Source organism: Oryx dammah, unplaced genomic scaffold (assembly GCF_014754425.2).
Source record: "Oryx dammah isolate SB20612 unplaced genomic scaffold, SCBI_Odam_1.1 HiC_scaffold_23, whole genome shotgun sequence".
Classification (NCBI taxonomy): Eukaryota; Metazoa; Chordata; class Mammalia; order Artiodactyla; family Bovidae; genus Oryx; species Oryx dammah.
In genome coordinates, this window is record NW_024070207.1 from 101,888,398 (window position 1) to 101,905,380 (window position 16,983).

General features: G+C 37.0%; 1 protein-coding gene across 6 annotated transcripts in view; it reads left to right on the top strand.

The window, feature by feature from the left end:
• Nucleotides 1–16,983, top strand: part of DMD (dystrophin) — a 2,254,125-nt gene that overhangs the window by 714,703 nt on the left and 1,522,439 nt on the right. For all 6 annotated transcript variants that reach the window (XM_040266338.1, XM_040266336.1, XM_040266334.1 and 3 more), the window contains one exon: nt 10,294–10,473. In XM_040266338.1, the coding sequence (XP_040122272.1) occupies nt 10,294–10,473 (180 nt within the window). The remainder of the gene's footprint in view (nt 1–10,293; nt 10,474–16,983) is intronic.

Genomic DNA, 16,983 nt, shown 5'->3' on the forward strand with positions numbered 1-16,983 from the left:
AGAATTCTTGTATCCCTGGGATAAAGCCTACTTGATCATGATGTATGATCTTTTCAATATGTTGTTGGATTCTGTTTGCTAGAATTGTGTTAAGGATTTTGCATCTATGTTCACCAGTGATATTGGCCTGTAGTTTACTTTTTTTTGGTGGCACCTTTGTCTGGTTTTGTTATTAGGGTGATGTTGGCCTCATAGGATGAGTTTGGCAGTTTACCTTCCTCTACAATTTTCTGGAAGAGTTTGAGTAGGATAGGTGTTAGCTCTTCTCTCAATTTTTGGTAGAATTCAGCTGTGAAGCCATCTGGTCCTGGGCTTCTGTTTGTTGGAAGATTTCTGATTACAGTTTTGATTTCTTTGCTTGTGATATGTCTGTTAAGATTTTCTATTTTTTCCTGGTTCAGTTTTGGAAAGTTATACTTTTCTAAGAATTTGTCCGTTTCTTCCAAGTTGTCCATTTTATTGGCATATAGTTGTTGATAGTAGTCTCTTATGATCCTTTGTGTTTCTATGTTGTCTGTTGTAATTTCTCCATTTGCATTTCTAATTTTGTTGATTTCATTCTTCTCCCTTTGTTTTTTGATGAGTCTGGCTAATGGTTTGTCTATTTTATTTATCTTCTCAAAGAACCAGTTTTTAGCTTTGTTGATTTTGGCTATAGTCTCCTTTATTTCTTTTGCATTTATTTCTGCCCTAATTTTTATGATTTCTTTCCTTCTACTAACCCTGGGGTGCTTCATTTCTTCTTTTTCTAGTTGCTTTAGGTGTAGAGTTAGGTTATTTATTTGATTTTTTTCCTGTTTCTTGAAATAGGCTTCTATTGTTATGGACCTTCCCCTTCAGTTCAGTTCAGTTCAGTCACTCAGTCGTGTCTGACTCTTTGCGACCCCATGAATCACAGCACGCCAGGCCTCCCTGTCCATCACCAACTCCCGGAGTTCACTCAGACTCACGTCCATCGAGTCAGTGAGGCCATCCAGCCATCTCATCCTCTGTCATCCCCTTCTCCTCCTGCCCCCAATCCCTCCCAGCATCAGAGTCTTTTCCAATGAGTCAACTCTTTGCATGAGGTGGCCAAAGTACTGGAGTTTCAGCTATAGCATCATTCCTTCCAAAGAAATCCCTGGGCTGATCTCCTTCAGAATGGATTGGTTGGATCTCCTTGCAGTCCAAGGGACTCTCAAGAGTCTTCTCCAACACCACAGTTCAAAAGCATCAATTCTTCGGCGCTCAGCCTTCTTCACAGTCCAACTCTCACATCCATACATGACCACAGGAAAAAAACATAGCCTTGACTAGACGGACCTTAGTTGGGGGAATCCCGTAGATTTTGGGTTGTTGTGCTTTCATTTTCATTCATTTCTATGCATATTTAGTTTCTTTTGTGATTTGTTGGCTCTTCAGAAGTGTGTTGTTTAGCTTCCATATGTTTGTATTTTTAATAGTTCTTTCCCTGTAGTTGACATCTAATCTTACCGCATTGTGATCAGAAAAGATGCTTGAGATGATTTCAATTTTTTTGAATTTACCAAGTCTAGATTTATGGCCCAGGATGTTATCTATCCTGGAGAAGGTTCTGTGTGCACTTGAGAAAAAGGTGAAATTCATTGTTTTAGATATAGTTATCAATATAGATATCAATATGGATATCAATTAGGTCTAACTGGTCCATTGTATCATTTAAAGTTTGTATTTCCTTGCTAATTTTCTGTTTAGTTCATCTATCCATAGGTGTGAGTAGGGTATTAACATCTCTCACTATTATTGTGTTACTGTTAATTTCCTCTTTCATATTTGTTAGCATTTGCCTTACATATTGTTGTGCTCCTATGTTGAGTGCATATATATTTATAATTGTTATATCTTCTTCTTGGATTGATACTTTGATCATTATGTAGTGTCCTTCTTTGTCTCTTTTAATGGCCTTTATTTCAAAGTCTATTTTATCTGATATGAGTATTGCTATTCCTGCTTTCTTTTGGTCTCCATTTGCATGAAATATCTTTTTCCAGCCCTTCACTTTCAGTTTGTGTGTGTCCCTAGGTTTGAGGTGGGTCTCTTGTAGACAGCATATATAGGGGTCTTGTTTTTGTATCCATTCAGCCAATCTTTGTCTTTTAGTTGCAGCATTCAACCCATTTACATTTAAGGTAATTATTAAGAAGTATGATCCCGTTGCCATTTACTTTGTTGTTTTGGGTTTGCGTTTATACACCTTTTCTGTATTTCCTGTCTAGAGTGATCCTTTAGCATTTGCTGAAGAGCTGGTTTGGTGGTGTTGAATTCTCTGAGGTTTTGCTTGTCTGTAAAGCTTTTGATTTCTCCTTCATATTTGAATGAGATCCTTGCTGGGTACAGTAATCTGGGTTGTAGGTTTTTCTCTTTCATAACTCTAAGTTTGTGCTGCCATTCCCTTCTGGCTTGAAGAGTTTCTATTGAAAGATCAGATGTTATCCTTATGGGAATCCCTTTGTGATTTTTTTTGTTGTTGTTTTTCCCTTGCTGCTTTTAATATTTGTTCTTTGTGTTTGATCTTAATTATTTTGATTAATATGTGTCTTGTGGTGTTTGCCTTGGGTTTATCCGGTTTGGGACTCTCTGGGTTTCTTGGACTTGAGTGGCTATTTCCTTCCCCATGTTAGGGAACTTTTCAACTATTATCTCCTCAAGTATTTTCTCATCGCCTTTCTTTTTGTCTTCTTCTTCTGGGACTCCTATGATTTGAATGTTGGGGCATTTAATATTGTCCCAGAGGTCTCTGAGGTTGTCCTCATTTCTTTTAATTCTTTTTTCCTCTCTGCTTCATTTATTTCCACCATTCTATCTTCCACCTCACTTATCCTATCTTCTGCCTCAGTTATTCTACTGTCGGTTCCCTCAAGAGTGCTTTTGATCTTAGTTATTGCATTATTCATTGTTGATTGACTCTTTTTTATTTCTTCTAGGTCCTTGTTAAATTTTCTTGCATCTTCTCAATCCTTGTCTCTAGACTAGTTATCTGTAACTCCATTTTGTTTTCAAGATTTTGATCATTTTTACTATCATTCTTCTGAATTCTTTTTCAGGTAGACTCCCTATCTCCTCCTCTTTTGTTTGGTTTGGTGGGCTTTCATCATGTTCCTTTACCTGCTGAATATTTCTCTGCCTTTTCATCTTGTTTAGGTTGCTGTGTTTGGGATGGCCTTTCTTTATGCTGGAAGTTTGTGGTTCCTCTTTATTGTGGAGGTTCCTCCCTGTGCATGGGGTTGGAAAAGTGGCTTGTCAAGGCTTCCTGGTTAGGGAATCTTGCCTCAGTGTTCTGGTGGGTGGAGCTGGATCTCTTCTTTCTGGAGTGCAGAGAAGTGCCCAGTAGTGAATTTTGTGGTGTCTGTGGGTTTGGTGTGACTTTTGGCTGCCTGTATTTCTGTGCTCACAAAACGCAGGTTATGTTCCTGCATTGTTGGAGAATTAGCTTGGTATGTCTTACTCTGAAACTTGTTGGCTCTTGGGTGGAGCTTGGTTTCAGTGTAGGTATGGAGGCTTTTGGATGAGCTCTTGTCAATTAATGTTCCCTGGAGTCAGAAGTTTTCTGGTGTTCTCAAGTTTGGGATTTAAGCCTTTTACCTCTGGCTTTCAGCCTCATTCTTACAGTAGCCTCAAGACTTCTCCATCCTTATAGCACCACTGATAAAACATCTAGGTTAATGGAGAGAAGATTCTCCACAGTGAGGGACGCCCAGAGAGATTCACAGAGTTACATGGAGAAGAGCAGAGGGAGGAGGGAGATAGAGGTGACCAGCAGGAGAACAGGGGGAATCAAAAGAGGCAAGAGCAATCTAGCCAGTAATCAATTTTCTACTTACTTTCCATAGTCTGGAACACTCAGAGAGTTCATGGAGTTCCATAGAGAAGAGAAGAGGGAGGAAGGGGATAGTGGTGACCAGGAGGAGAGGAGGGGAGTAAAAAGGAGAGAGACCAATCTAGCCAGTGATCAGTTCCCTAAATGTTCTCCACAGCCTGGAACACCCAAAGAGATTCATGGAGTTAAGTAGAAAAGAGAAGGGGGAAGGAAGAGATAGAGGTGACCTGGTAAAAAGGAGAGTCAAAAGGGGAGAAAGCAATCAAGCCAGTAATCACACTCCTAAGTAAAAATGGGTATTGAAGATTGGATTCTTAAAGGTACAAAATTGATAACAAATACCACAAAACAGAGATTAAAAATCTAGAGTAGAGTTTAGACTCTCAAAAATACAATATTAAAAGCACAAAACAAAATTACAAACATTATAAAAAATATGATATTTGCTTTAAAAATAGGGTCTTTCTTTTACAAGGTAATAGTAGGTTTTAAAAAGGAAAATTAAAGGAGTAATAAAGAACTTAAAAATTTTAAAAAAATTAGAAAATGATAATAGTAAAATATATCTAAGAATTTCTCTGGAGCTGTTGAGGGCAGTGTGGGGTCAGTTCAGTTTCAGATAGTTCCTTGTTCCAGCTTATACTTCTTCTCAAGGTCTATAGGTCCCTTCCAGTGTAGTCAATGCTAACTACAGTGTTTTAGTCTGTTGCACCTGTCACTTCCAAAGTGATTCCCTCTTCTTCATCTTCGCTCTCTCTGTTTGCAAGTCTCTTTTGTGTCTAACTTCTGCCCTGACACAAGGGGGTGAAAGTGGTCATTTATTTAGGCTCACTTGTTCAGTCGTGCTGCAGGGAGGGAGGAACACTGCAATCAAATATCACTGGCATGTGGGGGGAGTGCTCGCAGGGTCTGGGCCACACTGGGTTTGCCCCTACTCACGGTGTGTGTGCTTTTCCAGTCTACACTGCTCAGGCTCCAGGTTACTCTGCAGAGTAACTGTCTAAAGCTGGCACTGGGTTGTGGTCATTTCCCAGGTGTAAGCCACTCAGGTTCTCGGATACTCTACAAAGTCACGGACTCAGCTGGGCCTGTGTTTTGTGCCCTTCCCAGTTCCGAGAAGCTCAGGCAACCAGGTTCTTGGTGAGCACACTCTCCCCAGGTGGGGCAGTGATTATAGCACCCATATGTTTTGAGGGATTAACGAACTTTGGCAATAAGGGGACATCAGGGTTCATTGACACATTTCAGTTTGAGTTGAACTGTATGGAATTTTAAAAAAATCTACAAAGTTTCTCTTCAATTGTGAATTTTATTATTTTCCTGTAAGGGAGAGGCCAATCCAATGTTTATTAAGAGCTTGATTTTTCAAGTAAAGTGTTGCATAATTAGGATTTCTTTTCTATTTTTGATCAATTCTACTAAATGCTAATGTGATGTTAACTGTGATACAAAACAATGGTCTATTGTAAATAATGTTTCATAACTTTACCTAAATTAATCTATTTCTGTCTGTATTGATATATATTATACATCATAATAATTAAATAATTTATTTGAACTAAACTTAAATAAATATCCTCAGTTAAATTTGTACCATATTACCAAATATTTATTTGTATCATACTTTTTTGGCTCCATAGTGACTAATTTTCTATAAGCTTTTAATTTAAAATAGATTCACATATGTATTACTTGTTATTACAAACTAGCTTCTCATTGATATAAATCAATCCTCAGAGAAGGTGCTTTTTGAGTGATATCACTACTGAAGACAGATTTCAGGAAAGTAATCTGTGTATCAAACAGTGCAAAAATATCAGTGATACATTTGTAATTTTGTTCTGAAACTAATGGGGAGCCATTGGGAGCTGAATAACAATTGTATTTGCATTTCCAGAGCACTCTTTGGTAGTAAGACTTTTCATAGTAAGGAGGCCAATTAAAACTGAACTAAGTAGCACTCCAGTACTCTTGCCTGGAAAATCCCATGGACGGAGGAGCCTGGTAGGCTGCCAGCCCATGGGGTCGCTAAGAGTCGGACAGGACTGAGCGACTTCACTTTCCCTTTTCACTTTGATGCATTGGAGAAGGAAATGGCAACCCACTCCAGAATTCTTGCCTGGAGAATCCCAGGGATGGGGGAGCCTGGTGGGCTGCCGTCTATGGGGTCGCACAGAGTCGGCCACGACTGAAGCGACTTAGCAGCAGCAGCAGCAGCAAGTAGCACTGGGCATGAAAACAAGGAGACAGACAAGGTTATTTCAGAAGAAATTGAGGCCCAGAAGAAAACACATGGCATGCATAAAGTAATAGATTAGTAGCAGAGTTAAAGTGAACACCAAGATATCCAGACTCAGGTCCAAGACTTGTAAGCTGTTTCATAATTCATCACATTCGATTCTTTGACAGAAAAATAACTGCAGTTGAAAATTTTTGTTTTGAATAATCATGTGCCTCAATGTTGACATTTTTATATAAAAAGACGTTGCTAGCTCCAGGGCCATGAAAATGCTGTCTTAGTGAAGTCTCAATAATTTTCCAATATGATTAAAATTCAAATTATGTCACTTTACTTGTGAACAAAGTGAAAATATGTTTTGTATAAGTCTTACTGTTTGATAGTTTAAGCCAATTAACAAAACCTGACAGCTGGTCTAGAATTTGAGGTAAAATTCCCCTGCTGACTCAGGCAGTGAGTAAGAATTTAATGTTCATTAAAATATGTCACAATCTGAGACCCAAAACAGGTACCATCTGTCACCAGTTCCTACTACATACCTAGGTATAGATACAGTGTGCTAAATCTCTCTTTTATTTACAATCAAAGTAATTTGTTTTGAAATATTACCACTAATAACCCATGGGATTTTCTCCTACTTTTCATGTGAGGTGAGAGAAGAGGAGTCAAGTATTTGATTTCCTCCTGATATGTTTTTTAATCCAAATCATGTGGGCCTTATTATTGTTCTATCATCCAAATTGAGTTTTTATTTGGCATAAAGAATAAAAAGCAAAGGAAAGAAGAAACTGAGGTGAATTCTAAGACTGGAAGAATCAAGTAGGCTCTCGTGGGAAGGCCCAAATTAACAAGAAACAGGCTTCTGTGGAAAAGTACTGTTGCTGTGGCATTTGCCAACAAAGGACAACTCTGGGAAAGTTGATGATCCTAGAGAGTGTGGTGTGCAGGGACTACAGGAATGCTATGGGCTTAGGTCACTATCAAGCATCTGCAAGATAAGATGGCAGGGACAGAGTACTTATGGGAGCTTGGCAAATCCCTGTGAACAGTGCTATTTCACCAGGACTTGCTAACTTGACCTCAGTTTCGGTGATCACCCTCAAAGAAGTCCTCCAGATAGCATCGGTGGTTCTCATGGCATGGTCCCTAGACTAGCAGCATTACCCAGGAACTCCTTAGAAAGGCAAATCCTTAGGCCCCATCCCAGGCCTACTGATTCATAAACTCTGGAAGCATAGGGCCAAGCAGTCTTCCAGTTCATAAGCCTTCCTGGTGATTCTTATGCTCCCTTAAGATGAGAAACCCCCACAGTGGATCAATCTACCTAAGTACAACAACAGGTGATTAGAAAGAATTAGATTACTCTGTCTTGTTGTTGTTCAGTCGCTTCAGTTGTGTCTGACTCTTTGTGACTCCATGGATGATAGCCCGCCAGGCTCTTCTGGCCATGGAATTCTCCAGACAAGAATATGGGAGTGGGTTGCCATTTCCTTCTCCAGGGGATCTTCCCGATCCAGTGATTGAACCCATGTCTCCTGCATTGGCAGGCAAATTCTTTACCACTGAGCCACCAGAATACTTCTTACATATAGAAAACTACTCATAAAATAGGTACAGGATTCAGTTTTGCCAGTTTATGAGAAATTATTCTTGGCATTGATCTCTGAAGTATCCATCTGATGAGAATAAGTTGATGACTTTGTGGGCTTTTTGCAAGCATACATTCTCTTTTCACTTCAAATCATCTAACCTTGACCATATAGAGCATGTTTATCTTGTCTTCTTGAGCAGCTTATCTATTACTTGCCCATTTCTACTGCTGTCCAGTCTGATTTATTGGCTGTTCTTTCCTGTTTACCTTGGAGGTTTATCCAGGTACCTCACTTCTATGAAAATAAATTATATTTCTTCTTTCAAAAGCCTAGCTGATCTCTGCCTTATACACATTTTCTAGAGCTTCTTTTTGCCTTCTGAATTTTCTAGAACTCTAGTTCTCTGGCACTGAAAGATCTATAATCAATTCTTAGGATGCAAAAATATGTCCTTTTAATACACTAAAATTGAGTAACAACTAAATTGTAGTTATTTAATATACACAAAATCCAAGCTTAGAATAATTATTGTCTAAGGATAGATGGGAGAAGGTAATTCATTACTATGATGCATTGTATCTGGCACCACCATGGTTTTCCTGTTTTTTTTTCTTGTTAGTTATGGTGTGAGAGTACTTCAGGAACTTGATGAGATGAAGAAAGACTGGGAGAGAGATTGGTTCATAGCCAACAGAGGAAACACACTGAGGCAAAACTACTATCCTGCTATCACCATTTGACAAACTAGATCTAGAATTTACCAGATAGAAGCCTTGGCTAGTACAGTGTTTTTGTCATACAGATTTGGGTAGAAATATTACTGATTTGATAATTGCACAATTTATAATAATGCTGTTTTTACTTTACCTTGAGTTATTATTCCTAATTATATTCTTTAATGGGAAATTTCCCCTTTATTTTTGTAATGTTCACTAAGTGCTTCTTCTTTGGTTGATTGTTAACACAGGAGGCTCCATGTCATTTGCCACTAAATCTCTTTGTGTATCCAACTACTTTTATAGATCATCTAAGAAAACCTCTTTAGGTAACAGGAGACTACTCATAAATTTCTGATGTAAATTGTTTCCTCTTCTTCAAATTCAGCTTGTATATTTTGGTCTATTGCATTCTTTCAGGCTTAGGAAAAATAGTGAAAAGACAATTATTGAGGAGAAACTAAAAATGCATTTCAAAACTTGCTTTTATTCCCTAAAAATGGCTCGCAGTAAGACTGCAATATAAAGAACACCAGGTGAAGCAAATTCTGAGAAAAGGATGAACTAATTGAAGGAGACACCAGAGCCGTCTGCAGTTCAGAGCTATCAATGCAGGTGGCATGCCAAAATGAGCTACATAAAGTGTCCTTTGCAGGGGGTGGGCGTATATTGATTTCTCTCTGTCAATGATACTTCAGTTCATGAGCAATTGGTGCATCTGTTTCATGCTCACTTATTTGCCATATGAAATGTTAGTTGTTCTTAAATAAATTTGCATTTATTTTGGAAAGATAGGTCTCACAGCTTAGTTTATGTTCATTGCACTTGCTGATGCCAATGAGAGAAGATGGTAAAATGTCCATAAAATAATTCTCTCCTTTCTTTCTTCTTAGTCTGTTTTTACAAATTAAATTAGGGTCTAGCATTGGGGAGATGGAAATGGGATTTCCCAAAGCCTAGGGTGACCTTAATGGATAAAATGAAAGAATAAGCTGTCCTGATCTACTAATTTCACACAAGCCACTTTGTTTATTCATTTTCTATCAACCAAAGAGCATGTGTAACCTTCCATAGCTCCTAGGAACTTTGGAAATATGAATGATATAAAAATACTTCATAAAACACATAAGCATTTAGTAAATAAGCATAGTAATTCCAAAGGATTTGTGCCATACTCAATTACTTTATTCTATTACTTAATGGGCTTTAAAATTAGCTTTAGAAGATAATTACTCAAATAGCTGAATGTTAATTGAATAACAGATGCTAAAAAAATGTAAAAGTCAGTAAACTGCATAACAAGGTTTTTGTATCTGAATAATGAAAAGTATGTACAAATCATAGAAATAAAAAAATATTGCAAATTTTTCAAAGAATCACAGCATTTCAGATTGGAAAGGCCCCTTAGCTATGCTCATCTTCTCAATTCACCATGTTCTCTTCAGTACTCCTGGCATGTGGTATTTCATTTGAATTCTATCAGAAATTAAGAGGAAATTCACTAACATCCTAGAGCCCTACCTTTCACTTTAGAACACCTCCAAATATTAAAAAGTAATTTCCATATGTCAATCTCTGCTTTTCCTTTTGAACCAACACTACTTTTTTTTCCCTGACAGTTCTTCAAGAATGTTCACGTAGCTCATAAATGCCTCTGACTCCTTATTTATTCTAAGATAAATAAAAGTGCTTATTCTGCATCTGACTTTTATTTCTCTCTAAGCTTCTTGGGAACATTATTTGGATTATAATTTTCTACTTATATTTTTATGAACTCTTGTTCTTTTGCAGGCAGAATTATAATCTTTTCGTGTCTATACAAATGGGAAAATGCATGCAAAAGCAGATTGAACTACAGTCTTTTGTAAAATGTAACCAAGGCTTAGTCTGTGTTCTTCCTTTTTTTAACAGGTTTTAAAAACTGATCTAGAAAAGAAAAAGCAAACCATGGACAAACTCTGCTCACTCAACCAAGATCTCCTTTCAACACTGAAAAATACATTGGTTGCCCAAAAGATGGAAGCATGGTTGGACAACTTTGCCCAGCGCTGGGATAATTTAGTCCAAAAACTTGAAAAGAGTTCAGCACAGGTTAGTGATAATCAGTTCAGTTCAGTCATTCAGTCGTGTCCCACTCTTTGCGACCCCATAAATCGCAGCATGCCAGGCCTCCCTGTCCATCAACAACTCCCGGAGTTCACTCAGACTCACGTCCATCAAGTCAGTGATGCCATCCAGCCATCTCATCCTCTGTCGTCCCCTTCTCCTCCTGCCCCCAATCCCTCCCAGCATCAGAGTCTTTTCCAATGAGTCAACTCTTCGCATGATGTGGCCAAAGTATTGGAGTTTCAGCTTTAGCATCATTCTTTCCAAAGAACACCCAGGGCTGATCTCTTTTAGAATGGACTGGTTGGATCCCTTTATTAAACTACAATAAATTATACTTGAGATTTTTGAAATCTGCAATGAGAGAGTGATACTGTAACCCTACAGAGGATGTCACTGGATTAGTCCTTGCTAAGTATTCAATTAAATAATAAAGCATGGTTCTCTTGGTCACCTTTGACACTGGAGAATGTGGGAGAGGTGGCGGAATGAGTGCTGGTGGGCTGAACTCATTATTGCTTTATAGGGAGGCGATAGTTCAGTCACTATGTTGTGTATGGCTCTTCTGTAGCCCACCAGGCTCTTCCGTCCATGGGATTTCCCAGGCAAGAATACTGGAGTGAGTTGACATTTCCTTCTCCAGCCTTAGAGGATAATCCTTTCCAATTCAATGGGAATGAGGATGAGTAACTTAGACAGTCAGACAAAATGGTAGTAAACTGTGTCATCACAGTCTAACTCCAAATCATAGATCCCTGAAATAATGAGGGCCATTAATTGATCTCTGCATTTTACACATGAGAAAATTAAGTTTAGGGAGGAAAAGTGAACTGTCCAAGGAAAGTCAATGACAAGAGCAGGACTGGGGTCCACGATCTTTGATTTCACCAAAGATATCTTTCAGTTAGTGCAAGTGAGGTTATAATCAGTGGATTTTCTGCCATAGACTGTTGACTCCTAAAATCATGCAACTTAGTTATACTAACACATATAGGCTGTATATTAGGAAAACATCTATGTTATACTAGTAGTGTCATGTGGTTTTTTGTTAAGAATTGTGAATGTTTTGGTAATATATTTTTTAATGGATTATTTTTTAAACTTGAAACTCTTATTATCTGATATGGTTGATGGTGGAATCATGGGAAGTCATTCAAAAATTAACATTATGTTCAATAGTGTTTAATACATTCTGCCATTTTGTTTTGTGTTATAGAGGCTAACTTTTACTAATTGGTCCCAGTTTATACCTCAGTGCACTGTGCACATACCCTTGTTGAAACCATATTCAATAGCTTTAGGCTTATATCTACTCTCTTGTGAGACAGTGCAAGGAATTTTGTTTTTTGAGACTTGGCATCTGATTAGCAGCATTTAGGAAATGTTTGTTGAAAGATGAAAAAATGAAATTTGAAACATTGCTCCTAAAATATATAATTTAAATGATCAGCCAACATACATAATTTTAAATCACAGTTCCATCTTTTCAAATCAAATTCATATTTAAAATTTAAAACTTGAAGATATATCAATTTCAGTCATTTCTCATAAAGTCATTGGGCAATAATAAAAATTTCATTGACTGTATTTGGGGCTGTTAGTGGATATACTGGCAAAGGCAATGGCAACCCACTCCAGTACTCTTGCCTGGAAATCCAATGGATGGAGGAGCCTGGTAGGCTGCAGTCCATGGGGTCGCAAAGAGTTGGACTTGACTGAGCTACTTCACTTTCACTTTTCACTTTCATGCATTGGAGAAGGAAATGGCAATCCACTCCAGTGTTCTTGCCTGGAGAATCCCAGGGACGGGGGAGCCTGGTGGGCTGCCGTCTATGGGGTCGCACAGAGTCGGACACGACTGAAGCGACTTAGCAGCAGCAGCAGCAGCAGCAGCAGCAGTGGATATACTAGTGATTTTACCACCAGATCATGATTCTTCTTATTATATGTAATCTGGCCTTGGCTACTTTGCATGACCATTGACATTTATGTAACAAATATGTCATACATTAGAAAGTGTTAACTTTTTAAACCAGCAGTGATATCATTCCAATATATGCCCATCAGCTCCATAGGTTATTGGTGCTGTAAAATGATCAGTTACCATATTAAGAAAGACTGGCATTATTTGAAAAAGAAAGATATTTTGAAATGTGTCTCTTTAAAGGGGATATATTCATGGAAGTGTAACTGTTAACAACAGGTTGCACTCTGGTTCATTTGCACCATTGGCAGTGGTTTTCCAAACTTGAGTCTGCCTGATAGTTACCTGGGAAACTGATTCAAATGCATGGTCCTAGATTCCATGCTCAGAAAAACTCATTCAGTAGGCTTGTAATCTACATGCAGCCTTTGATAAAGTCTGCCAAACATATTTTTTGAAAACATTGAATTGGTAAGACAGTGACATATGTGCCAGTCCCTACATTCTGGTGTTCCTCAGTACTGCCTGAAATGGGAAGAAGAGAGACCTTTCTGGCAATGTAATATTTAAATATACTCATTCCGTAGAATGATACTTGTGCATCTCATCAAAATCTTACTGGTTTGATTATTTAAGTTGGTTAATTAAAAAAAACCTTAGAAGGCTTATTTTTTAATGGCTTAAAAGTTATGAGACTTTGACCTTGGGCAACTTACTTAACCTCCTATTTTTGAATTTTTCAAAATCTGTGATAAAATAGTACTAGCTTTGATTTGTTTAATTCTCCATAAATTGACTTCCAACATATAATATAAATCTGTTCCACTTGCTCCCTGGGATTTGATGAGAATAAAATGAAGCCATAGACATGAAAGCGTTTTGAGGGAAAAAATAAAGATTCTCTTGATATGCAAGGCATACTGTTTAGTGAGTCTGAATGGCTTGTTATAGTTCACTGTGATTTTTTTTTAAGATGTTTTTATGTAGACCATTTTGGAAGTCTGTACTGAATGTTACAATATTGCTTCTGCTGTCTATGTCCTACTTTTTTGTCCATGAGGCATGTGGGATCTTAGTTCTCCAACCAGGGAGCAAACCCTCCCCCCTGCATTGGAAGGCGAAGTTCTAACCACTGCACTACCATGAAAATCCCAAGTCTACTATGATTTTTTTTTAAACATTTTCTTTTTAAACCATTTTACACTCCTATACCAGACCAGAAGCAAATAAACAACATTATATTAGAATTTGCTTCCTCAGTCGCTAAACTTGAGCCTTTCTTAAGCTCATGTCTCAGTTTTCACTCTTCAGTTTTTCCCCAAAATGTACCATCATAGACCCATCCAAATCATTGCTAGGGGCGTGGGACTCTTAACAGGATAAAAAGGAAGCTACCCAGGGAAATAGGAATTAAAAGGAGATAGAGTAAGACAAGAAATAGTATCTCATAACTAAAAACAAAAATTGATTTTTCTTTCTCATCAGATTGCATTTTATCAAAATGGCATAAGAATTAAAAGAACGTTGAGAGTATGGTTTTGACTTTAAAGAACAGAACTCACTTGTATGCATACATTCCAGCATGTTTGTCGGAGAAAAATAGTCCCATTAATGACACAGTATGCTCAGTCTTTTAAAAATTCTTTTAAATGATTGTTGTAAATAATGAGCACAGTTCTCATAATAGTAAAATCCAGTAGGATATAGGCATTGTGACTGAGATGACAAGGCATCTGTTTATGCTCATATAAAGAGCATCATGTGCCTGAAATTTTGACTGCTATTCAGGTCAATGCCTTGAGGGATTTTGACCTTATGAAACAGTAGCGTGGCAAGAGATCAAAACATGAAAAGAAAAAAAAAAAGCAACTATGAGGGCTTCTCTCTTGCATTTCAAAATCAGCTTTGTCTTGAATAACACCTGAACACAAGCTAAAGATGCTGAAGTTGATAAGAAGGTGGCCTAAGAAAATAGAAATACTTTTTGTTCCCAAAAGTTAAAAAGAATAATAACCCTTGCCATGTGGTTCCTTAAAATGAGAAAAGAGAACAAATGAAATATACCCTGGATTGACTTATTTAAATACTTAAATGACCCTATGCGTCCTCTATATTTTTTGTAAATGTGCTTGCTTATTGACATTTACTCAGCTGCTTTTTTTTCCTAAATATCATGCCCCTGATGAACATATTTATATTTTGATTATAACTAGGGAATAAGATAGTCAGAAATTCATTATAGTTAATATTTTAAACTTAAATATAATTTCAATGATTTGAAATATTATTTTCCCCCCATTGAACTGAAATCATAGTATACTATGGAAAGAGGATATTATTCATTTGCTCTATAATTTATTATGGTAATTAATGTTAGACTTGGCAGCAGGTATTTAGATATAAGAAGGTATCTGTCTAGATAAGTCCCAAAGTCTGTAGTCTTATGATTTTTAAATAGAGAAAATTATCTTCTTTGCCAGAAGTAGGCAACATTCTATGACTCATATAAGTTCATAGATGTTATTCCCATTTCATCAATATTTTGCTATATTTCTAATGAGCATTTTTGTGATGTTCTGAACTATAAGCACAAAAATCTAAAAATAAAATTAATGTACTTAGAATTCCCCTCCTCTTGAACATGAGCATTCATATTATGCTTTGTAAGTCCGTTTCTGCCCTCACACATCCCCAAATAGAGAAAGTGATTATTATGTATGAATATGTCTGTTCTACATTATTTATATCCTGTAGAGAGTTTTCAAACTCCTGCCAGACATGTGAGTAATGTAAAACATGGTTGAAGATAATAAGCTAGTATTTTTTATAATACCAGAAATGCAAATAGATGCAAAAGCATTAAGATGAAAATTTCTGTATTTGCCTTTCTTTTCTGAGTTCATACTTATTTTTTAGAGATCCCTGGTTTTACTCTCTATAAAATATTTTACATGCACATTCTGACTATCCCTGTTCTCAAAGTATTATTTTGTAGACCTCTTGATACATAAAATGTAGTTACAATTGGTTTGCTTCTCATCCTTTTGCCAATGATTTTAATTAAAAATACTCTAAGGTCTTTCAACTGACAACCCTTTTCAGTGGTTCCTGAAAGCTCTCCATGTCTAATCAGTCTGCTGCCAATTATAAAACAATTTTAATGGCTTTATAAAACCTAGAATTAAAGTAAAATTTCGTCACTTCTTTTAGGTTTTTTATCTTACTTAATTCATGGTCTAACCATCTTGAATTTTAGAACATCTTTTGGTTAATTGCTTAGGTTAAAGGTTTGATTAGAAAATTTCCAAGTTACAACTCAAATAACTTTGGGAAATAGCTGTATTCTTTTGCTCCCTTCAGCTAAAGTAGAGGTTTGACAATGGGCCTGTGTATTTCAGTGCAATTGGTTTTATGTTGTAAATTCATTTATCCACTACAACATAAAATGTTGTAGGCACTGCAAATTTAAGAGACTAGAGCTGAATTAACTGTTGGAACTGCTCATTTCTTACTTATAAAATGAAAAAATTGGCCTACGAAGATCTCTGTAGTGCCCTTCCAGTTTTAAATGTTTATGATGCATTTCTCTTTGCTTGAAATTTTATATAAAACTCTGGAGTAATTAGCAAAGAGATTCCAAGTATCTCTACTATATAAATCTCAGGAGTCAGCTGGAAGATGATAATAAAAATAAAATTTTCTTCCTATTCAAAGAAGGCTGAATTCTGAAATAGTTACATTTCATTCATCATGAATATGTAATTAAAATACCATGAAGATAAAATACTCAGCCTCTATATGATAAATCTGTTGTCTGCTGACAATAAATAACACATCAAGAAATATACAAGGTTTTTTTTTTCTTTTTTCTGTATGCTTAATAATCTGCATCCCTAGTTAAAGAAGGTGTCTCATTGTTTTATGTCTGATGGGGTACAGAAGAAGGTCAAGTGGATCAGAAAAAGTAAATCTCATTGCTTGTTGAATTTTTGCAAAATGTAGTTAATTCACACAGTTGCTCAAGTTCTATGTTTAATACGTATCATGAAGCCAACAGATATCTCTTCTTTCTAGCAATTTGTATGAAAGAGAATTTGAAGTGAGGGACAAAATACATAAAATTAAATGGCACCCTACTCCAGTACTCTTGCCTAGAGAGTCCTATGGACGGAGGAGCCTGGTGGGCTGCAGTCCATGCGGTTGCTAAGAGTCGGACTCGATTGAGTGACTTCACTTTCACTTTTCACTTTCATGCATTGGAGAAGGAAATGGCAAGCCACTCCAGTGTTCTTGCCTGGAGAATCCCAGGGACAGGGGAGCCTGGTGGGCTGCTGTCTATGGCGTCGCACAGAGTTGGACATGACTGAAGTGACTTAGCAGCAGCAGAGTTTTACAGAATAAACCTTAATTATTAGATAATATTTTCTTAAATGGGAGAACGACTTCTTTTATGGTATCTCTTCAGTATTGACTCTTATCGTGCCCAAGATTCTAATGTCAGTATCTTCAAGAAACTATACTGCCTTAGTATCAGTATTAAAGTAGGATAGTAGCTGTTAACTACAATTTAG